The following is a 26,811-nucleotide window of genomic DNA, read 5'->3' on the forward strand; positions in this document are numbered from 1 at the left end:
TGGGGCATATAGACACATTCTTTCATGATCAGTTAAAACTTTCACTCATTCCAGGTACCAGAATTATATTTCAAAACAGTAAGTTTTGTGGGCTGGGAAGGCTAGAAAGGAAGTTAAGGAGGGTGTTCAAACCTCCTCCCCAGGTCCAAAAGCCCTTGTTTGGCTCCCGTTCCCATCACCTGTCCTACCTCTCTCCAGGCCCATACCTGCGTCTGGATTCTGTTCAGACCTCTAAACCACAAGATCTGGCCACGCCGCAACTCCCTCTCAGCGTGATCAATCTCTTCCACGTCCTCTGCTAACTCCTCCTCAGGTATTTCTTCCTTTTGTGTTCCATGACCAGCTTCTTTTAGGAATTTTAAACGACTAGTTGGAATTGTTGAGATAAGCTACAACACAGGGGAAAGAACTTGAAATAAATCATATCACGTACAATTAAACTGATCAACTTTAGTACAAAGGGTATGAAAAGGTGCATAACCAACTAACTTCACCAATGAAGCAATGAGAGATCCTGTCCATCAGAGGCTTTCTTTCTAAAAACAAAAAATAGTCCTCTCTTAGCTGCACAAAAGATTTAAGTTTGAAGGGTAAAAAAAGTTTTCCTGAATAAAAATAATCTGATTACATTTTTCATACTTCAGGACATTCATGACAGTAAATTTTAAAACCATGCTTTGACATGTATATTTACTTGAACTCCTATTAGTTATATAAAATAAATAAAATATATAAAATAAAATAAAAATATATAATATATATTTAATATATATATTTTATATATAATAAAATATATAAAATAAAAATGGCAGGTTGTCTTACTGGATGCAAAACAAATTTGTATTTCATTAGTGCTGTAAGAATTCAATGAGGAAAAAACATACTCAAATTCCCCAAATCTTCAAGGTTAAACTAAAAATAGTGTTTGGTAAACTAAAAATAGTTTTTTTGTTTATGAAATGTATTTATTTTATAAAAGCAACTATTCAAAAAATTGAGTTAACACTGATTGATACGGACACCACACAGGAACAGATACCCCAGAAAACGTGAAGGATACAAAAACACAAACAAGTATCTATTAACGTATAGATGTCAGCAGCCATTCCTACGGCAGCCGGGCTTATCAGTGGGAAACAAGCATGTAGTCAGAATCAGAACCTCTCAGAGAATGTCGAGTCCAACCACCTCATTTCACAGGTGAAACAGGCTCACAGACCCGAGGAGACTTGCTCATGGAATGACTAAGACCCTAAGTCTCCTGACCACCCAAATCAGTGCTTTCCACCACTGCACACTTCAATTCAATGGACAATGACAACCAAAGATGGCAGCTGATGCCTGTTGGGTATGTATGCTGTGCTGACTTTCCTCTTCCTGAAATTAGCTCGACTTGGGGGAGGTTGTGGGGTTCTGTTCTGCCCACGAGAGAACATCATACAATAATCAGGATAGTCAAAAAAGAAAGGTGGAGCACGTATGGATCCTACTTAAAAGAAGGTCTCTGTTAACGAGGTATTCAAATTGAGTAAGAGAAACCTCGGAACCTAGAAACAATTTTTTTAAAAAAAGGTGAGATAAAGGATTAACTTCAAGAAAAACCTGGATGTTTGGTTTGACTGACTTGCAGAACGACAATAAATTAGTTCACACAAGTTATACACCATAACATTATGTTAACCTTCATTTATGAAAACAGTCTAGATTCTCTATCAATTAGTTTTATAGTAATGGTAATGGGCTTAACATGAACACCGTATACACCGTTACCACTTATCTTTTAAAAGTAATGACATGCTCATTCAAGCCAGCTGCCTATAAAAAAGATGAGGTAGACCTCGTTTTTTTAGGCATTGTATTTTATATACATCCTGTTAGAGCCATTCAATCCAAATAATCTAAATTGTCATTTTGTGGCTCATATATCCAGACACCATTATTTTATGGAAACATTCTCTATGTAAACTGAAACTCAAGACTTTTCCTATGCTACCTTTTGGATTGAGTTAACATAAAAGATGATACAGTCTAAAGCACATAATAGTTTATATTTTTGTAAAAATATCTATTCTAAAAATGCAAAAGTATAGAGCAAAGGATACAGATATTAGATTCCTAGCCAGTTATAAATGCATTATAATACTGTTGTAAAAATTGTTCTAAAAAACTAGGTAGGAAATTTAAATAGTATTTTATTATAGAGGCATACTCATAGTAAACAGCAAGTAACATATTAAAGCAAATATTACATTTTAAAAAACCATATCCCTAACTGCCCTTTTTGCCCTAGAATGGTATATACTTAGAACCAAGTACAGAACTGCTTAAAGAAAATACACACTTGAAATTTCTTTAAAAAATTTGCTTAAGGTTTGAACAGAAAATGAGGGTCTTTTTACCTGGCCCCAGAGCAAGGTTCCCATTCCTAGGAATACTGACCATAGCCACTGTTCTATTGAAAGTTCTGAACAACTGAAAGGTTTTCCACCAAACTGCACAATTATTATCTGGAGGAATAATCAAGAGTAAGTTTATTTAAACCTTTTACATTTACAATTCATATACTTTAAAATTTACCCAGATTTGTGTTCTCTAAAATTTAAGCTTAACAACCATTATTCTCATGGTGACATGTATAAATACAGCTGAAAATAAGACAAATGAAATGAAATAAAGTAAAATCATTCTGTCCAAAAATTTCAATGCAGGTATTATTTCATGTTTCAATTATGCTTACTAATAATTTTAAAAAATTCTCATGATCAAGACAGTAACTTTATATGGTTTTCAATATAATCTCAAAAAACTACTACATTCCCCTGTATTTAACTCTTTGGATAATTTATGCCTTTCCACAAAACATAGTACACTTTTGTGGAAAAGACCGTTTGTTATGGAAAAGTGGACATGATATTCAACCTTTTTGTTTTCCTTCTAATAGCTATTCATTCCCGGTTAACAATGAGATGTTAGGACACACAGAAATGGACTGTAAGAGAAGCAACTTGCAGAGTTCTATGAAACGTGTGCTAACTCAGGTGGTGTACCCTCAGAAATGTGCTCTCCCTCACAAAAAGCAAAGGCCAATGATCCGCATAAATAGCATTCACAACACAGTGCTTATGTTTCCCTTCTTATTTTAAAAAACCTAAGTGTAATGGGAATATTAAGAGTTTGTAACAATAGTCACCCCCTTGTAAACTGATAGATCTCCTTTTAATATGGCAGTTAGTAGCTGCCACATATTGATATTAAAAATAATCATTTTGGTATTAATAGCTTTTAAACTTTGTTTCTGAAAGTTATGACCTCCATTCTTTGTAGCTGTACCGTATTCCAAATTCAAGTGCTATGTATCTGTCAATTCTACTGTCCTTAAAGTCAAGATTATTTGCACCCTTGTACAGATTGATTCTCAACTGTTTTTTTAAGGAGCCCAACCAGATGATTATAAATGATTCAGCAATCTTGCTTGGATTTTAATGGACATATTAAACTGTAATAATTTTCTTTTGTAAACCATAAAAATGAGCATGGAAAAAACCCAACACTTCTTTGTGTGTTTTAAATTTTAAAAAAATTTTTAAATTACCTTTTTTGTTTTAGTGTAATGAGGGATGTGAAAAGGATATTAAGATACCGGGGAAACTGGATTAATATGGTTGGTTATGTGTCATAAGAAATATTTTATTTTATAGTTGAAAGAAATAAAACTGTCTAAATTTACTTCTAAAAATAAATTTCCATATTATTTTATTTTATTTATTTTTTGTGGTACATGCCCCTAACAGGAACCGAACCCGGGACTCTCTGGTCCGTAGGCTGATACCCAGCTGCTGAGCCAAACTGGCCAGGGCAGTTTCCATATTCTTTAATACACTCCTTAGATCTACTGTTACTGAGTTGTGTATTTCAGTGTAGTGAAGCATTTCCTAAATGTGTGTGAATAGAACCTAGCATTAAGTGTTGTCTTCTAAATTTAGAAGGGGCTGGATTAAACAAAGTTCAACAGGGTACCTATCTGAAGGATTTCCCAAAGCCTTTGAATTGTTAATTAAAAAGAAAGAAAGAAAAAAGCAGCTCAGATTTGAGTGTTTCCTTCCACACAGGAAGCTCAGGGCTTCATGTGCACTGTTTCTTTTAATGCTCTAGTAATTCTATGACATGATCTAGTTAATGTTATTACCCCCATCTCACAAGTGAGGAATTGTGGCCTGTCAAGGTCACACAGCTACTGAGGCAGCACCATGGCGGGACCCCAGAACTGACGGACGCCCACATTCATGGTGTACGTACTATGTCATATGGCTTTAAGAATCTCCAAGAGGTAAGCAAAACAGGCAATGTTTTCTAAACTTATTGAGGATGTCAGAGCAACTCAAAAGATTAGTGTTTCACGGAACTTATTTTGAAAACACTGATTTTGTGTCAATTGCTACCAAGCAGAAAAAACCCTAAAAATATTTACAAAGAATTTTAAGGATTATTATGTACTTCATGATCAGTCAAGGAAAAAGTAAAAATAAGAAGAACTGGCTAGTAAATAAGATACCGAAATTAACTTAAATATAATAATATATAAGGTGAAGTCCTTTAGGTACTTCAGATCTATAATCAGGACTGGCTATTCTGTTTCAGAAACAAAGAAAATGAGATATGTGTACACCCAGGGTCATGTTTTCCTACCCCTGACAGTCTAAAAAAGTGCTATTCAGGGTGCTAATCCATGACAGGGGGATAAGGAACATATGCTGGAGTTGGAATCAATGCCCTACTTGCACAGTGCTGCTGCTGCTACCACTAAAAACAAAATAACACCCCCACCCAGCAACAACACAAACACCCCTCCTCTGAAATACAGTGTGAGTAGGGAAGTTGTTGGTTTATTTTCTGGCCTATGCTCCTTATCTGATTGGGGACATGTAATAAAGTGTCTGTGGACCACAGGCCCCACTTTGAGTAGCATTGGCGTGTTCACAGGCACTGAAGAACACCACCTTACATGAACTGTTTCAGGTATATCACCCTTTGTCCGGAACTAAGTGACCAGATTTTCTTGAGACAGAGAAGGCCGTTATATTTTTGTAATCCCCATATTTTAATAACACACCAAATAAACCTAATTTTGTGGCAAGTAAAAGCTAAAACTTTAGCATGTCACAATGATTTTTGTAAAATCTAAGTAAAACACTTTCAGAAACTATGTAGCAAGTAAACAACATTTCTCCTAAAATTTATAGAAATTGAAAGCTAATAGAAATAGTTTTTGCAGAAATAATTAAGTCGAGGGTTTTGGTTTCGGTATCCACAGTGCACAAGGTACAGGCTGAATAAACTGTTAAAAAAAAAATCTCACTTTTTCACTTGAAATCTTATTGTGCTTACTGACTTCCTGGGGCGTATGTACTATTATTTACCTGTTTTGATTCCAGATCCTACTATACAGTCATTCACAGAGAAGAGTACCAGAGAACACAGGAAGATATAAAAACACAGCTATAATACAGTTACATAAAATCACCACATACAAAGCAATCATTACTTTTGTTCTTAAAACGACTTTTTCAGTTCTTCCTATTCATTCCCAGTCCCACTCATCACACCCCATTCTACACTCTCTTCTGCCTTGTTTTGACAAGATTACAAAATGAGAAAGTTGACATGTCCAACTCAGAATGCAGCCATTCAGAATCATACAAAATCTAAAACATTAATTTAAAAATCTTATTATTTTAGCATAGAAACTCAAAGTGTAGAAATACAACTATTAATTGCTAGAAGCAATTAAGCAAGCCTAGAAGGTAAACTGTAACATTTACCTTAAATAGCATCAAAATGATAACAGTCTTGATAATAATGACGTAGAATGAAACAAAACCAGAATCAGAGTGATTGTGAGGTATCACAACCACAGAACCCATCGTGCAATTAAAGTGGTTATTTGCTTAACATATTCTTCTCATATGTAGAATTTCAGGATAGGGCAATTTTTCACTTGAGTTATGATATTTAAAACTTTTTTTTTTTTTTTTTTAAATGCTCACCCGAGGATAATTTTTCCATTGATTTTTAGAAAGAGTGGGAAGGAGGAAGGGAGGAGGAGAGAGAGAAAGAGAAACATTGATGTGGGAGAGACACAATGATTGGTTGCCTCCCGCACGTGTCCTGACCAGGGCCAGGGGTTGAACCTGCAACCCAAGTACGTGCCCTTGACTGGGAACCGAACCCTCAGCCCTTTGGTCCATGGGCCAATGCTCTAACCACTGAGAAACACTGGCCAGGGCTAAAACTCTTTTTAAATGTCCTCAAAGCAATACACAGAAGCCCCACACATTGCGGTCAAGTAATTTCCAGAACAAGTCACTGGCTACCTAATATCTCCCACACAATAATCAAATTTGAATCTATCTTTTCCAATTACCTACCTGTACCACGAAAGTGCCTAAAACAATTGTGCAGAAGATGATATTATTAAATATTCCTTCAAACACATTTCTTTCACCATGAATTTTCCGGGCATTTATTTCGTTGAAAAGTTGCATCAGTACAAATGTATTAAAAACGATAGTGTAATGTTCCGAAGGAGGAGCATGCAAAGGAGCGTTTCTTCCACTATCAATATCAAAAAACTTTTCTCCTGAAAGAATTAAAAATGATTATTTTGTAATTATCATACAAAATTACTTAACATTTTCAAGGACGTATGCAATACTAAAACCTAGCCTGACCTTTTTTTGATCCCAAATGACAACACAGAAAGAGTTGGAAGGGGCCTGGGATTATCGAGTTTTCTCTCTTGTTTTACAGATGAGCACTGTGAAGGCCCCAAAGTACTGTGACATACTCAAGATCACATCTAAGTTAGTGGCTGCGGTAGGACAAGCAATGAGGACTCTACTTCCCCCCACTATTTCTCACATGGCCTCCCAAAACTTACTGAGCATCCAACTGATAAAGAGGAGAAATTAAAGGTAAATGAGGAGTCAAAGAGAGAACAACTTATTTTCTTGAAAAGTTTTTTGATATTAAATAATCATCTAAAATACTAGCGTAGAAGAGAAACAACTGAGGCTTTATCAGGTATTAAATTCTTACCAGCAAACAAGAGTGTAAAGACTACTACAAGTTGATAGAATGCATGACCCAAAATATTCTTCATCATTGTACGTGAGATGAGAGGTTTATTTCTACCATAAGGTTTCCGAAGCAAGAGAGACTCAGTGGGGGGTTCGGTTGCCAGAGCCAGGGAAGCGAGCGTGTCCATTATGAGGTTTACCCACAGCATCTGCACAGCCTTAAGCGGCGAATCCTAGAAGAGACAGGTTTCCTGATAGACATTCACAACTACTCAGGGACTCAGCAATTCTAGGACTTGTATCTGAAAACTCAGTGAACAGGCCTAGACTGCACTTGTCAACTAATTAACCTAAAATATTAATCTTCAGCTTATGTAAATATTTAAGTACTTTTCAGAAGCACATTATACACATATCTGCTTTAAAATAAACACGTTTTAATGAACAAACTGTCAACATACTTGAGTAATACAGGCGCCCGTGAAAGCAACAATCACTGCTACGACATTGACAGTGAGCTGGAACTGAAGGAACTTTGAGATGCTGTCATAGACATTTCGTCCCCACATGACTGCCTTAACAATGCTTGTAAAGTTGTCATCTGTGAGAATAATATCAGATGCTTCTTTAGCTACGTCAGTTCCAGCGATGCCCTATTAAAAAAAATTCTGTAAATTAGACTAAATGTTTACAATGTGACTTTTAAATAGTCAAAAGGATAATACTCAATTGATCAACAAAAAACTTACCATTATACTTATTATTGACTTAAATTTACCGTAAAATTAGGTACTATATATAAGTTACTCTAAGACACCATATCTCAGAAATTCTATCTTGGAAGAAATAAAAAATAAAAAAAAGATGGCTTTGAAAATAAAGTTTAAATTGGGTTAAAAAAAAAAAGACGAATGAACACAAGCGTTACCCCGGTACCTTCCAAAAGTCACACAAAAATAAATATTTTCAAAAAATACCTCACAAAGACAAAGCCAGTGGGGAAAAGATACTGCAAGACAATCTTAAGAGGCTGAAAAGCAGACAAGCAAACATTAAGTAACACTGCCCACTCCCAGGTAACCGAATCCTAAGCCAGCAGCAGGGAAGCAGAGGTGCAGCCTTTTCGCACCACAGACCTCTCCTCAGTTCAGGACTGGGCAGCACCCGGCAGACATGGCAGTAGGGGGGAAGGTGTGAATGAAAACAGGAGGGTTTCCTGAAAGTCTACCGATGCCACTGAAGAAGTACTGAGAAGGTCCAAACTAAGAACAACAATGTCCGTCAACAGTAGAATGAGACGGATTCATTTAAAAAGAGTTAACTACACTATCTGTAAGAACACAGATGAACCTCACAAGCATAATAATGAATAAAGGAAGCTGGACTCAAGATAATATCCAAAGACAGACTACAGTAATCTTCGGAACACTGGGCATCTTTGAAGAGAGGCAGGGTGGTAATTAGAAGTAAGTGTGACTGCAGTACAGGTAATATTCTATTTCTCGCCTTGCATAGACCAGGTCTGTTCATTTGGGATAATTCAGTCAGCGGTGTACTTATGACTCAGGCACTTTTCTGTATGTGTCATGTGTTAACAACAAAGTGGGAAAAAAAGCTAGATCCTCAGAGCCCCTTCCCAAGTCCCTGCAACCAGACATCCTGCCACTCCCTCTGACGTGGTGAAAGACTGCCTGCTAACTCACTAGAGGAAGATGACAGAGAAGCTCTGGACTGGAGGGTAGCAAGCACTGCTGAGTCCAGGGTGCCAGACTGAAAAAGAAGAGGTTAAGAGTAACTCTGCTGAATGAGTGCTGAGACTATCACCTTTCTCTTTCTACTTGTTTCCCAGGATACCAGGATTCAGGTTGGCTCTCTAGGCAGCAGACCTGAAAATTCTTTTATGGGAAATCTGATCATCTTATGGGAAAGACCTAAATACACTGCAATTCAAGGTACCCTAAGAAGTGAAATGGCTAAGCCGGATAACTTTACAGAGAAACATCTGGTTGACAAATCCCACCTACAGGCCCAAGACTTTCCAGCTTTTCAACTTTATACAAGCAAACAGGTAGAGATAACCAAGAATCACCTGACGTCTTAGGAAAGCACAAACCTGAAAGATGGAGATTAAACCAAAAGGAAAGTGGAGACAGATTCTGTAGAGACAAAAGCTCATTAAAAAAAAAAAATCAAATCTTTAGAAAGGTAAAAGGTACATCAATGAAATAAGAACAGGATGTTAAAACAAGAACAAAATTCAGAGATCCAAAAACAAGCCCTGGAAATTAAATATATGACTCACCTAACTGAAAAACAAGTTGAGGAAATAGCCCTGGAAATAAAACAAGATGACAAAGGTATGGTAAACAGGAAAAAAGAGACAAGATAATACATCTGAGAAGTCCAAAAATCAGGGAATAGTCCAAAGAGGAAACAGTGGAGAGGAAATAGGAGTAGCATAAGAAAATTTCACAAGGTTGAAAAAACTGAGTTTTCAAAGTAAAAACCTGCTCTAATACAAATCATCACAACATTCAGAGGACAGAAAACAATGCAAAGACTTTTACACTTTTAGAAAGAAAAAAAAACAAAAACAAAAACCAAGAAGTTCAAATTTTTTTTTTTCTTATCCTCACCCAAGGATATTTTTCCATTTTTTGTACAGATAGAGTGGGAGGGAGAGAGAGGAAGGGAGAGAGAGAGGGAAACATCGATGTGAAAGGGACACATCGAGTGGCTGCCACTCGCACGACTAACCAGGGCCGGGGACAAACTGCAACCGAAGTACGTGCCCTTAGCGGGAACCGAACCCAGGTTTCTCCGGACCGCAGGCCGACGCTCTAACCGCTGAGCCAAACTGGCCAGGGCAAGAGGTTCAAAATTTTTAAAAGTATGTAACAACAATGGAGTCGGAACAAATTAAAAATGCTAAGTGAAAACAATTTTCAATCTAGATAGTCTGGATTAATGATGCCAGAAAATCTGGAAGAGGGATCTCATAAGAAGGTAAAATGGGTAAAAGTGGCAAATATCAAGGAGAATTTGGTGACGAATTAGTGTTAAGTACACAGAAAATCTAAACAAAAATAAATAAAATGAAAAAGACAATTATTGGGAATACAAAAAGTTGTGCAAGGAAATAAAAGTAACCATATTGATATACCCCAAGATTATGACAGAACTGCGGAGGCAAGATGAAGGGCAGGTGTGTGCACGAATGTGGACGGGGTGGAAGGGGTGCGTGTGCCTGTGCAGGTGTGCAGGTGTGCAGGTGCAAGTGCTAAGGCCTTCTCTTCCTCAATGAAAAGTCAATAGCGAATGTTTGATGTTAAAAAAATAAATAAGAAAGCACTATGATCATGTCATTTAGATACATGGAGGCAAACAGTTAAAATAGTTGGTTTCCTTTAATCAAAAAAATGAGCTAGAAGAAATGATATGTGGTAGGGGACTTAGGTATTAAGTCTTATAGAACTATTTGACTTTTTGAATGCTATGCATATATTGTTTTAAAAAACACAAAAACCAAGTTCAAATCAGGCTCTTCTCGAAGAATTCAATAAAGGAACTATTTTAATTTAAAATTTTAGTCTCTAATTCCTAATCGGAATATTTTACTTTTAATGTGCCCCATATTTAACACATCTAAGCCCAAGAGGCTTCCCTGCCTCTGATCATTCTCCTGTCTTTTAGAAATGCAAATCTCATCACTCCTTTGTTCAAAATCCTTCAAAATTTCCAGTTATTAAAACAGTCACGGGGATGTAAACTACAGCATAGGGAATCTAGGCAATAACATTGTAATAACTATGTACAAGTCAGATGGGTACTAGACTTATCAGGGGGAGTCACTCTGCTAGGTATACAAATGTCTAATCACTATGTTGTGCACCTGAAACTAATATAATATTGTATGTTAACTATAATTGAAAAATAAACTAAGAAAAACTAGTTCCATAATAATTTTTAAAAAAGGTAAAGAGCTTTTTTATTAGCTTCTCAGAGCTGTATGCTAACACGCAAGGTGTCTCCAAACTAATTTCCCTTCATCAGATGTCGGCTTGGAAAGAACGCCTTCCCGGAGCACGTCCCCATCGTTAAGCGGTCCGTGACCGGTCCGTGACCGTGGCTGTCATTCATGGAGGGGCTCTTGGTTGTTCTTTTCTACATGCTCTTCTCTCTCCCTCAGCTCAAATGGCACCTCTTTCAGAAACCACTTCCCAGTCTTACAGGCAGAACCGAGGGCTTTTTCCTCGAGGCACGCAGTACGCTGTGTTTACTCCTCCACTATGCTTTCCTTATCTATTTCCTCCTGCGCTGAACCTTCAGAAGACAGCAATTGTTCACCTCCAAGGCTTCTGGGCCAGAATACTGAAAACAGCTTTTCAATATTTGGAAAATAAACAAATGGATCCTTTATTAACCCAAAATTCATAAAGACTATATTTTAATTATTATTTTAATATTTTAATTTAGGGAAAAATCTTACTACTATAGATGTATTTGGTCAAAGAATTGCACCTAGTCTTTTATGACAGAAATATCTGTACACATGATTAACTGATACGGTAAGAAAAATGTATACAGTAGTTCCCCCATCCATACAGTAGTTCTGTTCCCAATCCCACTGTTTTTTTCTCTCTCTCTGTATATATATCTACAATAAAGTTTAATTTATAAGGTAGACACAATAAGGGATTAACAATAATTAATAAAATAGAACAATTATAACAATATTCTGTAATAGAAGTTAAATCAATGTGGTCTCTTGCTCCCTCTCTCTCAAAATATCTTCTTGTACTATATTAATCCTTCTTGTGATAATGAGAGATGACAGAATGCCTACAGGATGAGTTCAAGTGATGTGTGCGATGCCAGCGTACCACTGTTCTTTCTTTATAAGTCACTTAAAGGAAGCACTTTACAGCGTCTCTGTGGCACATCCGGATTGCCAGCACCACTCCGTCTGCACTTTGGGGCCATTATTAAGTAAAACAAGGGTGACTGGAACACAAGCACTGTGATACCAGGACAGTCCATCTGACAACTCAGACAACTGCTAAGTGATTGACGGGCTGCTGGAGCATACAGCGTGGAGACGCTGTTCAAAACAGATGATTCACGATGGAGCGAGCAGGTGCAAGATTTTATCATGCTACTCAGAACATCGCAAATTAAACCTTATGAATGTTTATTTTCGGAATTTTCCTTTTAATAGTTCAGGTCTGCAGTTGACCACAGGTAACTGAAACCATAGAAAGCAAAATCACAAATAAGGGTGGACTACTGTATAATGGGAAAAAAAAGCAATTATATTTTAATTGTACTGTGGAGGCTTGGTATCTAAAGAAATTCTAAGAGGAGTGGCTAAAAATGGGAAAATATAAGATTTTTTTTTGCAAACTAATGATGTACTCACATTACAGTCCTTTCATAAATATTTTTGTAAAGTTTATTTTAATGTTGAATTTGCTAAATATATACTGTATGCGTATAGTGTATGTCCATATATATAACCATGTATAGATACAGCTATATAGAGAGAGAATATATAGATAGGGTTCTAAAATGCTGTTTCTGCCTCAAAAACAACAGACAAGTTTAGAAAGGACTAATCAATAGCAATTTCTTGTTGGTATCTAATAAAAGCCCCAGACATATAATTTTTCCCTTCAGTTTTAAAATATGAAATTGAAGAACTGAACAAAGTTAAATTCAAGCTTGAGCAAGTGCTTTCAAATCCAAGCCACTAAGCAATTATTTTTTCACTAAGCAATTATTTTAAAAATAAATTTTGGGGTTTTTCTGTTGTGCTACCTTTTAAAAAAGGGGGTTGATACACTGAAAAGGGGGCCTGAAACTTCCAGGGCTTTAAAAAAAAAAATCAAACAAAGCAGCTGTTGTACTGTGTTTTTGTTTACATCACTATATCCACCTGTATTTATTTATTTATTTATTTATTTATTTATTTATTTATTTATTTATTTATTTATTTATTTATTTTAATCCTCATCCGAGGACATTTTTCCATTTTTTGTACAGAGTGGGAGGGAGAGAGAGGAAGAGAGAGAGAGGGAAACATCGATGTGAAAGGGACACATCGAGTGGCTGCCACCCACACGACCAACCAGGGCCGGGGACAAACTGCAACCGAGGTACATGCCCTTAGCGGGAACCGAACCCAGGTCTCTCAGGACCGCAGGTGGACGCTCTAACCGCTGTGCCAAACCGGCCAGGGCCCACCTGTATTTATTTAAAGCCCTAAGTATTTGCCTTAAACACTTAAGTTTTGGGAAGAAATTTTTTTTTTAATTTTAAAATGCATTATATATAAATGCCTTCCTGGTCAGCTGGCCAGATGAATCCTGCTAAATTCTCAAGAGCAGCAGTGAATGATCCTACTTGCCTTCTGCCAAAAAGCCTTTTAGAACAGCACTTAAATAAATACTTAAATATTCCTTATCCCTTCAGCTTCTCTTCACAAGTCTCCAGAAGTTCATTCCAATGTCCCACCAACCGCAATAAGTTTGAGACAGGGTACAGTCGAGATCTTTGGGTTCACAACCAATGGCTGAGAGCACTTTATCGTATCATATTACTTCCTTTTTCCACTTCGCTCACTCCTGCTGGAAGACTGCCACCATGGTGGTGGTTCTGCGAAAACCCGACTTTAGCCTCAAAGTACCAGGAGGACAAATTATGCAAAAAAACGCTGGTACACATAAATATTCTCTTACCTGAAACCTTTGGGGCCAGACTGTTTCAGAATTCAGCCTCTTGTATTTTAAAAAGGTAACGAGGCACATAACTTCTATCACAAATTCTCCCAGAGGGTGTTTGCACCCCATAAAACACATTAATATCTCTACAACGGCTATGAATGTTCACATTAAGTGGGACAAATAACATTCTCACATCAGGTCAGGATAAGTTTTGCAGTCAAATGAGTCTGCTGCAAATTCAGGAAAGAAATTTCAGTTTCCAGATTTTTGGATTTGAGAATTATTATTATGGACCTGTATTGTCCAAAAATAAAATTGAAGAGAATACTTAAATTTTCTATGGTACTGAGGGTACAAAGACTAATTTCAACACGAAAAAACTGATAGATTCAAAGATATAAACAATATAATTTCAATCATTAAACATTTATGTAGCATATGTATTTCATGATACCCATGTTATAATAAATGCTTCACCAGTACTATACTATAGCTATAGTACCAAAACACCAGTACAAAATAATGATATAATTTATTTTTCCAGTGCTTTAAACAATCAAATCTAAACTGAGAATGATGGTGAAAAAAATACTTTTTTTCTATAAAAAAGGATGATGTAGATTAAATATGAAATGCAACTCAGTTACTCTTTGGAGACATTTTCAGTTGCTTTTAAGATCTCAATTATGTTTTTAACTTTAATACATATAACTGTTCCAAGCTTGTCTAATACTGGGGGGCTGTTGCAAGGTTCAGATGAGATATGAAGTAAATGCATCTTATATAATTTACAGAATACGAAGTAAATGTATGATTTTATTATAACTGTTCAAAAGATGTCATCTTCCAGCCAGATTTCACTGCATCAAATAAAGTTAGTGTACAAACTAATTAAGCTTATAAATCAATGTAGGCTTACATATTATTCCTCACACTAATCTTGAGACAGTATCTAAAAGCAATTAAAATTTAGTAAAAAACAACAACAAAAACCCAACCAGTAGTTTATACTTAAATAGGTAAGTTCCTACCATTGCAAATCCAACATCAGCTTTCTTTAGTGCCGGACCATCATTTGTACCATCACCAGTTACTGCTACAACCTGACGTTGTTCAGAGACAGTGCTGTCAATTATACCTAAAATAAAAGTAAATATTTGGACTGTAAAAACATTCCCTTTAATTAATAAGGTGATTCTGCAGAATATCTGGGCGAGCTGGTTTTACAGACTCAAGGTTAAAAATAAATAATTAAGCAAACACAGAGGAATGGAAACTGCTGAGATATTGTGCAGGAGCAACTCCAGAAGCAAAGGTTACATTAGGAGCAATATCCTGTTTTAATCACTGAAGATTAACACATTCACCTAAGGTATCAAAAGAAAATGCACTTCGATTTTATTGGAAAAGATGCTATCTATGACTCAACCTAACATGCATGCATCATCTAGTACTATTTCAGGAAGCAGAACACAATTAAGAAATTGTGAAATAATAATAAAATCTACTCACCTTTAACCAGTGTATGTTTGTCAGTGGGAGATGACCTTGCAAGTACTCGAAGCTTTGGCCAGATCTTGTCTATCCGCTCTTGCTCAATCTGTGAATTTTTGTCAAAGTTAAAATGTGCCCAAACTTAATTTCATAACTCCAATTTGTTACCTAGAATATGCATCAGTGGTTCTCATAATGTGACTAGCAGCACCAGCAATTCCTGGGAACTTGATAGATATGCACATTTTGGGGAAGGCCCCAGGTTTATCTTATTAAATACTCTGGGGTGGGGCCTACCTGTCATGTTTTAAAGTCTTCTGGGTAACTCTGATGCATATTCAATTTTGAGAAGCACTGCTATATTTATCATTATAAGATCAAATTTTAAAAATCTCCCCACTGCCTGTGAAAACCAAAGCTCTTTAATTTAGCATGAAAAGCTCAGAGAGTTTGGGGTCCCCTAAAGTATGTTCCACATCAACCGTACCAAACTCATCTCCTATTACTCACTTACACATAACTGTATTTCAGAAATTGGCTTAAATTTAAGGGGAAAAAAAAGTACTCACACACATTTGTACCTTTTATTTCCTAAAATGCTTGTGTTTTGCTTGTTGAGGTGTTGGCTGCATTTACTCATATGTAAGCCTAACACATAGTACATATTCAATATATATTTGTCAAATGGAATTTCTAATACATTAAAAATATTAAAAAAATAAAAACCGTTACCTCTCCTTTTTCATTTCGTATTCTTCTGTTGAAATCTTTACCTTCTATACATAGGAAATCTTCCCCAGGATGTAAAATACCGCATTTGCTGGCAATAGCCCGAGCAGTATTGATATTATCACCAGTGACCATCCGCACAGTAATTCCAGCCTTCTGACATTTCTTTATTGCATCTGGTACCTGGTTTACATTAAAAAAAAAAAAATCCGTATTACAACACAAAATTTCCATAGGGAAAATCCCACTGAATGCATTATCTTATAGTCCTATAAATGACAACTTTAATTTCATCTCAATATTCAATATTTCTTGAATTATTTCAATAATCCCTTTTCCTCTTCCATTGCCACAGTCCTACTTCAGACTCCACTTTCAGTTGTCATCCAACTTCATCTGTTTGCATTATTTATTTACTAAAGGCTTTTTAAAGCACCTGGCAATGATCAGGAAAGTCTTCTCTGGACGGCTCCTACCTTTCTGGTTTTAGTGGCTGTCCATACAACACCAGAGTAAATGTTGGGGTTCTTTAGGGTTGTGGGTAGCTCACCTACTCTCGAACCTTCAACCGCTATTGAGGTGCTAGTAACTTCCCCGTCTATCTTTCCCCCATCTCATTGTGAGAGCTGGATTCATAGTTCACGAGGAAAGTGGGTATCAAAACTTGGGTGTCCAAATTTTGTTTTCCAAACCTATTATCTAACAGAAACCTAAGGGCTATCTGACCTCTTCCTTCTCCCTTACCCTATACACCCTGAAGGGCTGTAGATTTTACCTAATCTCTCCTGCCTGGTGCCTGAGCTATTGCAATAACTTTTTAATTCATATCCATCTTTATGTTTGTTCCTTCTTTAAAACATCTGATCTACTTGACAGAAGGGTGCACACTTTCTTAGAAATATATGATGACTCCCCTACTGTTATAAACCATAAAGTTCTCAGAGTATTATATTCGAGCCTCAGAGTACTTTTCTAAAGCTATCTAAAATTTTCTATTATGTAACTTGATAGATAAATGATCTACATATTATTTCTGTGCCTGTTTCTGAAATTCCCTTTGCCTAGACCTTTCCTGCTCTTCACTGCCCAGAACATCCACAATGACCCTACCAGAGCAAAGGATGAACACGCAAATGCAGGCAACATGAAGCGGGAAACAACGCTGAAAGGGACCACCTCCAAGATGAGCGCCAGTTAAAAGCTACTCAGCTCTACGTTTTTACCGTGGGGGAAATGAGCGCACAATGTTGACAAAACCTACCATTTTAAGAGAAAGCAAAAAGCCAGATTTGTGTGTGTTCTCTTAATGTTTAACGTTTTAAACACACACATGTGACTGAAGACTTAATTTGGCCTGTATGCTGTTTATGACTTCTACTGTAAATACAGTTTAAGTGTCCGGGAGCTTCTATAACCTACCCAGACAGAACTGTATTATACATATCTCTGTTATAGCTCATTATATCATATTATAGTTATTTGTTTACCTAAGTGCTCAGCAAATCAACAAGCTTTTTAAGGATAGAACCCACACCTTCTCATATCTGCATCACCAATGCCTAGTACAATGCCTTTCATTCACTTAACAAACAAGTGCCTGGCTTATCAGACGAGCTTAGTATTTGTTGAACTACTGAATTAGTCATCTTTGGGAATACAGTCAGCCTTAGGTATTTTCCAAGGAGGAGTATATTCTAGACAGGGTACCACGGGTACCATTGTGTCTTAAAACGTGTGTAATTTAATTACTCACAACACAAGTATGTGTCTGTAAGTTTTAGGATTTACAATATAAAAGTATATCCCTCCATCCAGTCAAGTCTTAGTCATTCAAATCAATGGAAAGAAACACCATTTGCATTCATGTTAATACTGACTGAATGACAGACAGCACGCTAGGGCTGGTGACAGGTGAGTGGAAGGACAGACAGAGCCTGCCCAGATTATTAAAAATATAAATACACCAGTATTTGATTTTGAAAACACTGGTCTGCTGTATAAATGTAATATATTCTGATGTTTCATTTGAGATAAAATGTAACCCAAATGTGTCCATCTGCGCAACTGGTCCGAGTTTAAAAGTATGTGGCAAACAGTATTTCAGAATGGCAAACTAACATTAATTGCCCACTAACCACCAAATACTTCCACCTAAAGTTCACACTACCTTTACTTTTACAGGTAAGAAACTGGAGAAGCTAACTACCTTGTTCAAGTACTTATACATATGTTATAAAGCTGGATCTAATTAATCAAGATTCTCACGTCAGAACTGTGTAGTGCAGAATTACTCAGAGAAAGCCGTTTCACATCACACTGTCTCATTTTAGTCTACAAGTACCCACCTTGTGATACTGAAAAAATTAAGTGCCACTTCATGTTTAAAAAAGATAAAACTCTCCATGAACCTCAATGCCAAGAACACAGTAACAGTCACACATTTTCCAAAGGACAAAAGCTTTAGACATCCTGATTTAATATTATATTTAAATAAGATTTGAGCCACACATCAACGTCTAAAACTATGAATGGTTTTCCTCAGACCAATGCTGGCAAAAATTATCCACTTTGATATTTCATCAGCATTTGAAACTCCAAAAACCAAAACTGAATTTATCTTTTTCTCTCAAAATGCTGCTGCTTCTGATTCTCTTATTACCATTTCCCACTCACCCAGTTATGCAAGTCAGAGACTGATTCCCGCTCTTCCAGATGTCCAATTGTGGAGGGATGGCTGTCTTATTAAACCCTTGTTAGCTACATACTTGCCTCAGATTTCCTTTAACCTCAAATGTGAATGCTTCGTCCTCGACCACTTTCAGGCTCCTATGTCCAAATGACTACTTGACATATATTTGGATGTTTCAGACACCTCAACAATGTTAAAAACAGTGTATCCAACCCCAACCTACTCATTCCTATCGGCTCTACCCCCCTTTACTTTGAAATCATACCTTTCTTTCCTTCTCCCTGGCCACACTGTAGCTCTAAGCCATGGTCATCTCTTGCCTGGAATCACTGCAAAGATCTTACTGGCTTCTCTGCTTCTACCCCTTCCTAGTTCATTTCTTACCCAGTACTCAAAATAGTATTTTTAACAACATGAATCATGTCACTTCCCAGCCTGAATTTCCTTAATTTTAGAATAAAATTCAGAACCCTTATTGCCTAGGAAGGCCAGAGGTAAACTCATCTGTCCCTTCGTGTCCACAGTGAGCCACACTGGCTTCCTTTCCACCTCTGAAATACTTTCACATCTTCAGGTCTCTGCGTTTTGTTCCATTTGCCTGCTACCTACATGCTGCTCACGTGAGCCCCTAGACCTCAGCTCAGATTCGTGTGGCCTGTTAACGTATTCCACCCCCATGCTTCTTCACAGCCCTTACCACACGTGTCTCTGTCTTACTAATGTCATACCCCGCCCACCGGCCACCCAGAACGTGAGGCCTAGGAGGGCAGGGACCACGTCTCTATACTGGCACATCTAGAATTTTTCTGGTCATCTCACTTCTCTAGAACGGAAGTTTCATGACAGCCCTGTTTACTGACGTAGTTTCAGTTCTAAGAGTGCCTGGTCCCACGCACTGGGGCTGAGTCAGTTAACTCATGGTGAACAGGGCTGAATCAGTTAACTCATGGTGAACAGGGCTGAATCAGTTAACTCATGGTGAACAGGGCTGAATCAGTTAACTCATGGTGAACAAAGCTGTCTTTGCCTTTCCACTCACACGGACGCTTTGCTCAGAATGTGCTTACTGCTATCTCTTGTTTTAGCTTAATACCTCCTCATCCTTTAAGACTCAGATCAGGTAATTAACCTCTAGGGAGTTTACTTGACCACTCCAGTACTTCATACAGCATAGTGCTTTTAAGCATATGTGTTTAAAAAGGGGCAGGATTTAAACACACTAGCTTCTATGGTCTAAAGGTCTCCATAGCTTAACTTTTTTTTTCATCTGTCAAATGAAAGTAATAATAATTCATAAAGGCGAACATTAAAAGAAATAATACATGTCAAGCACTTGGTACAGTATCTGGCACACAGTAAGAACTCAAAAGATGCTATTACTTTAGGCTAGGTTGGGGGCTCATGCTCTGTGACCATATAGCATGCTCTCTATATATCTAACCATGTACCAACATCCTGGATTATAATTCTCATATGTTTTCCATCCTCACTCAGAACAGTGACTCAAGGCCAGAGAACTGATCTCAAAACTCTCTATGTCTCTGGTACCCTAGTACAGTGCCTGGACACAGTAACTGCTCAATAAACTTAAAAAAAAAAAAAAAAAAAAAAAAAAAAGATGTAAAGAAGAAAAGCTAAGTTTAGAGCTACATGCTATCCAATATAGTAGAAAATTTATTTAAATTTATCTCAAAATTTTAAAATTCAGTCTTTCAGTGTATTAGCCGCACATAAAGAACTCAGTAGTCACATGTGGCCAGTGGCTACTGAACTGAATAATACATAGAACATTTCTATCATCACAGAGTGGACAATGCTGATCTAGAGACTGAAAACAAATAACTTCATGGCATCTGTTAGTTAATTTACTATAAATATAAACTGAAAAACCTACTCAGTTGAAGGCACTATGCTAGGTTATGGCGCTATAAACATCGCAAAGAGAAGCCATCTAAACTATGAATAGTTAAAAAAACAAAAGGAAGATAAACTATAAACAGTACTGCATCACAAGCACTATTGTTTCACTTATCTTGGATTCACATAGAAAAAAAATAAAATCATAAACCTAAGAAGTTTATTAGAAAAGGGGTCACAGTTCGTGCCTAGGTCCTCTATAGTTGAGAGATTCTGCACATGCAGAACACAGAAGGTTTCACCACCTCAGGTCTCACTGGATCTTCAATCCCCACAACAGCAATGCATGTAAGGCCGGTGACAATATCATTTTCATTATCCCACTCTGGTTCTGGTTCTCCTGCTGGGAAATCTCTGAATGCAAGACATATGGTTCTCAAGCCATCTGATGCCATCGGTTCAATCACAGTTTTTATAATATCATCACGGTCCCTTGGTCTGAATACTTTTGCCTCACCATTAGCACTCAAGATTTTGAAACACCTAAAAGGAAATGTTGAATCCAAACATCAATAATTAACAAAAATAATGGTTAATGCCATTTAAGTGAACTGGAAGGGCTAGAAATCATGGGATCTGATATCTGGAACTTAGAGAATTACACAGGCTGTATTTTTACAGACTTAAATCATGTTCATTTTCCATGCTCCCCTTTATAAAAGAGACAGTTCTAATCTTTATAGTTCTCTTTTGATAGCTCTCTACTTTTTCGGTTACGCTAGATACTATCTAAACTTTCCTTTTGGAACTGCAGAGTTCGTGGCAGAGGAGAATAAACTGCACCTACCCATTTTGGTACACAGTTAGCCGCTAATAATGATTAACACAAAATTCACAAACATTTTCTTCTTTTACAATAAAAAGCCAAGTTCAATCAACCCCTTACCTGAGACCTTGTTTCATCATCTATACTGTTTTAACCATGAAAGAAGAAAAAAAAATAACTTATCGTTAAAACAAGCATCCTATGACAAATAATGCCAAAATAGTTTTATTGTCAGTGACACTAACAACCTTTTAATTATGTGGTAAATAAAAGTTACACTGTAGATGTCCATATTGAAAGTTTATTTTCACACAGCCTCTCTATACTCCTCTCCCTTAGTGATGCTACCTCCTCCTGCTTCTAGGCATGTGATTCCCAAATTTACATTTGCTGTTTTGTTTTCCAAAGCTCTCCTTCACTCCTGCAGAGTCCCACTCAGAAGCTGTACCAGTATCATAACCTGACTGCATGGAAGACTAAACATGCCTCCTCACTGCCCATCTAACAGACATCAACATTATCCCAATTGTTTTTATGTACAGTAAATGCTCAATGTACAGTAATACCACCGATAGGCTCTGAGACTTTAAGTGAAACAATGTGTAACAAAACCAATTTTACCATAGGCTAATTGATAAAAAAGAATGATTAAGCTCCTACGGCATTTCATCAACATTATAATGAATGATGTTGAAGGAAACAATGTTATTCAAAGACCTGCTATAAATCTCAAATCTCACCTGAATACTTTTTCCTCACCTATGTAATACTACCTCCTAAGGCCTATATATTTGTCTTGTGAATGGTGTCTCTCCTTCATTTCCCCCTGCTAGTGACTTCTGGCTCTTACTTTGAGCTAGAGTTATGTATTATAATAACCTTCTGATACCTGCCTCCAGTTCACCCTTCTTCCCTCCAACCCACCTCATTTCCTGGTGCAAGAATTATCTTCAACCACAGCTTTGATCATTTCACTATCTGATGAAAAAAATACTTCAGTCACACTATCTGGCTGACTTAACTAAGTTTTAATTGCTCAGCCTAACATTTAAGAGCCTCGACTTACTATATACTTATTATATGTATCAGACTCCATGCTACGTTCTATATGCATTATTTTATTTCACTGTCACCAGACTTGGTGGTTATCACCCTTTTTTTCATTGGAGAAAAATGAAAGCTAAGGAAAGAATTTGCCTAAAATCCCAAAGCTAGTGAGTTGAAGAAAAGCATCAAAACCTGATTGGTTCTTGATGTAAAAAAAAATCTCCCCTGTACCTTCTATCTGCTACCCAGCAGGCCATGGATGCAAATCTCTCACCTTCCAGTGAAATCAGATAACCGAGCCCACGGAAGGGGGGAGAGCCTAGGGCTGTTGGGCCAGGGCAGCCGACCTCTCACCTGAACCCACCACCGCTGTTCCCCTGCTACAGCCTGCACACCACCTCCCCGCTGGGTGTCTCCTTTCACCCTGACGCTCTCAAACCAAATCCTACCTCAAATGCTTCAGCCTTCACAGTAAAACCTTCCATCCTAAAACTTGACCCAAACTGCCTTATCGTTAATTTTATACTTGTCTCTTAAGCCTATTAGACCACAATCTGTCAAGCATTCATTAAGATGACACTGATTATAGTCCATTTGAAAGCAAATTAAAAGTAGAAAGATTTTAAAAATCATGATTTCAAGTTCTATATTTCCAAAATTGCTCTTAATTTTTTTAAAGTTCTCTACTGTAATTAAAGAAACCAAAAATAATTTCAATACCTGTAATAGCACATAAACATTAGAGAAATTATAGATAAACATTTAATAGTAAAATTGAAGCTACCTGTCTGTATAAGGACAGTAAAAAAGAAAGATTACCATTCAAAATGAAAGGAGATATTTAAATATGACACCATGGCAGCATAAATATGATTAAAACCTCACTCGAATATAAAAAGAGAATTCTCAAGATCTAGTTTTAATGCTTTGCTATTTTTAAAAACTAAACTATAATTCATTCACCACATTTTTTTTGTTTGTTTATAATTCAGTGTTGAACACAAAAAGTTTTTACAGGAGGCTTATTTTTCATGATCCTATATAACCATGAAATCAACATGTCTAAAAACAAATATCAAGATTTACTTTATTAAATCTATCACATTGAATGTAATAGGCTTATTTTCCTTGTAGCAAAATACTAAGAAATAAAAGAAACTGGAGTATAAAAATGGCAGAATACCATGGGCAAATATCTGGATACTATGAAAATATATTAAAAGGCTCTGAGGTGCCATCAAATACCGTCATAGTCACAAACAAGAAAATAGCAACAATAACAACACAGTAGGTATTCCATAAAGCAACTGTAGTTAGCAGCTTATTCATCTAAGCATTTTACTCTTACTTTTTCAGAATTATCTCAGATGCACCCTTGCTGAATATTCGATAACTTCCATCTGAATTTTTCAGGACAGTACTCATGGACTTCCTAACAGAATTGAAGGTGTAGACTTTGTACAGTGCTTCTTCTGGTATTTCATTTCTAACATCCTGATAATCCCGTTTTAAATCCAAAAGAAGTCCCAACAAGGCACATTCAGTTTTATTACCAACATGACGAGGTAATCCACCCTCTTTCTCTGGTGGCTATAAGAGAAAAAGGTTCAGAAGCTAGCTTATCATCTTGTTTCTCTACCACAGTTTAATTTATTACATAAAACAGAATGTGACGATTAAAAACAAAATTACACAGGAAACCTCCACTAACAGGGATTCAGAGAGTGGCGCGAAGGGGGGAGGTGGAAAGGAGCTTTGGGACAAGAACGAACGTGGGGCTCAGTCTCAGCCCTGCCAGGTACTAACTATGTGGACTTCTGGCAAGTTACCCAGTGGCTGTGGTCCTTGGCTTCAGCATCTGAAAAACAGGAGCACTTATAACCCAAGAATTAGATAAGACATGTGAAGTTTCAAGCTGGTTCCTGACATGTAGTGGAACTTGACTTGAACTTCTCTCTTTTTCAAAAAAATTTTTCTTTATTAATTTGAGAGAGAGAGGAAGGGAGAGGGAGAGAGAGACAAAAAAACTGATGAGAGAGAACATTGACTGGCCATCTCCTGTTTGCCCCCCACTGGGGATCGGGCCCACAACCTGGGCATGTGTCCAGACCGGGAATTGAACCGGCGACCTCTTAGTGCATGGGCTCAACCACGGAGCCACACCGGTCGGGCTAACTTCTTTCCTTTTTTCTTCCTGTTTTCACTCAACATTTATATTAAATAATTCAAAATTAAATCTACTTTACTAATTTTTATGGCTTAAAATAAAAGTGTATGCATTAAAATAAAGAAGCACTATTGCCTTAAATATAACATAAGCTTTATTTTTTCATTGTATTTTCACGTCACATAATCATTACCACAGTATTAAGGGCAGATGTGACCATCTTTACTTAAAAATTAAAGAAAGTGAAGCTCAGACTTTCTGCTAGTAAGAGGCAAAGCTAGAACTAAGATCTGCATTACTTTCCAGCCCAATAATCCAATCATGCATATTTTCATTGAACAACTTGCAATATTAATTTTGCTCTAAGTCTTTATTTATAAATCACTAGAACACATATCAAGTAAAATAATTCCACGTTTTATGTTATAAATAAGACATTTACGAAGCTGAAAATATTTTGCTCTAAGGTAGCGCAAGTTTAGAACTACTTTATTGAGTTAGTTTCAAAAGTTCTAAGCATCACCTTATAGGTAGCATCTACTAAGAAATCAAAAAGAACTTAAAGCAAACATTTAGAAGACATTGTTTTAAATTGCAATCTGGCTTCAAAATTTTCTCTAGAAAACTGAGAGTTGACTTTCTATAAAAGTCTTTTTTATTTTTGTCTACAAAAGTAAGAGAGCCTGCTCCTTCACAAAATGCGCTTAATAAAAATTAAAATTAAGAACTTGTTCTGGTTCTAAGGCTTGAGAATTTCTAAATATAGGAAATTAAAAATATAGGAGAAGAAAATTACAAGTAAATAAATGTATATGTTGACCAACAGATCTTACAACACAAACTGTATCAAAAAAACTTATTTACATTATATTGATATATGCCTTTTAAAAACAACACAATTCAGTTCTTCAATTTATATGCAGCAAAGGTAGGTCTAAAGAGCTTATATACTATTTAATTGCAAATTAAAAAATCATTTTTTATGTATAATTTATTAAAGACACCTACCAGTATTTTTGATGTATAAGCACAATTCACAGAAATTCCTGTTACAAGATAGGACAAGATATTTGGTGGAATAGCTTCTGGTTCAGGGACCTTTTTATAGTGTTTTTCATTTATGTAAGCTTGAACAACTGTCATTCTGTTCATTGTCAATGTTCCTGTTTTATCAGAGCAAATGGCTGTGGCATTTCCCATGGTTTCACAAGCATCCAGATGCCTTACCAAGTTATTATCTTTCATCATTTTCTACAGTGACAAAAGAAATCTCGTTAAGCTACATATAAAACCAATAGCCTCATTACAGTAAAATTATAAACTGCTTTAAAATCAGAATGAAACTCCCAGCTATATACAGATACAAAGTATAAAAAAAAAATTAATGCTGGAAGAATTTTAGTATATTTGACCTATTCAAATAAGCTTTCTGAGGTTTCAATAATCTGACCATTGCATAACATAATCTAGTAAATGAAACAGATACCTGCACTCGTCTGCAAATCACATTGACTCTATGCAGCTTCCGACAGCTTCTGTGAAGTGACCTTATATTACAAGAGCAACGACAATCTATACTCCTAAGTACAGATGTGTTTAGAGCAATGTAAGAGTGTATTACATTTAAAGATTAAGTCTCTTTATAAAGTAGAAAGGAAAAGATTCTTCTATCAATCACCAAGGGAAAAGTAGCTTATCTCAATTAAAATGTATAGGTTGTGGACATGTAGTTGCTTGATTTTTTTTTTTTGACTCTGATAGATTGAGTTAACAAACCAAAATGAGTCATTTTTATCTTTTCCATATACTGATGCAGTTGGAATTCTCACCCTTTGGATCATTTCTTTCTCTTATTTACAAGAACAAAAAAGATAGTTTCTAAAAAAAAATTGAGAGTCTTTACAGTAGCCTCAAAAGGCAATTAGGTTAATATACTTGATAATTAATTCTCAAAATATATGTGGAATAGGTTAAAAATAAGAGTTTTTTTTTTTACTACTAATATGCAAGAAATTGGAAAAAAACTGGTTCCCTAAAGAAATAAATATAGGGAAGAAAGGTGTACCTCCCAAATTACTTGTGATCTGAGTTAATATTAAAGATTAAAAAAAATGAAGTTCTTTCTATATATAGTACACAAAATGTGTTCAATTTTGCAAAGCACTAACAGAGGAACCATAAAGACTACACCTCAGTGAAAGAAC

General features: G+C 36.4%; 1 protein-coding gene across 8 annotated transcripts in view; it reads right to left on the minus strand.

Moving 5' to 3' along the window:
• ATP2B1 (ATPase plasma membrane Ca2+ transporting 1) overlaps positions 1 to 26,811 on the minus strand; it is a 133,254-nt gene that overhangs the window by 13,009 nt on the left and 93,434 nt on the right. For all 8 annotated transcript variants that reach the window (XM_036251241.1, XM_036251242.1, XM_036251244.1 and 5 more), the window contains exons 10-20: positions 25,616 to 25,858; positions 23,789 to 24,030; positions 20,873 to 21,110; positions 16,025 to 16,204; positions 15,311 to 15,398; positions 14,830 to 14,936; positions 7,538 to 7,729; positions 7,096 to 7,309; positions 6,426 to 6,637; positions 2,400 to 2,507; positions 207 to 389 (exon numbers count right to left, since the gene is read on the minus strand). In XM_036251241.1, the coding sequence (XP_036107134.1) occupies positions 207 to 389; positions 2,400 to 2,507; positions 6,426 to 6,637; positions 7,096 to 7,309; positions 7,538 to 7,729; positions 14,830 to 14,936; positions 15,311 to 15,398; positions 16,025 to 16,204; positions 20,873 to 21,110; positions 23,789 to 24,030; positions 25,616 to 25,858 (2,007 nt within the window). The remainder of the gene's footprint in view (positions 1 to 206; positions 390 to 2,399; positions 2,508 to 6,425; positions 6,638 to 7,095; positions 7,310 to 7,537; positions 7,730 to 14,829; positions 14,937 to 15,310; positions 15,399 to 16,024; positions 16,205 to 20,872; positions 21,111 to 23,788; positions 24,031 to 25,615; positions 25,859 to 26,811) is intronic.

This window comes from Molossus molossus, unplaced genomic scaffold (genome assembly GCF_014108415.1).
Source record: "Molossus molossus isolate mMolMol1 unplaced genomic scaffold, mMolMol1.p scaffold_m16_p_10, whole genome shotgun sequence".
NCBI classification, from domain to species: domain Eukaryota; kingdom Metazoa; phylum Chordata; class Mammalia; order Chiroptera; family Molossidae; genus Molossus; species Molossus molossus.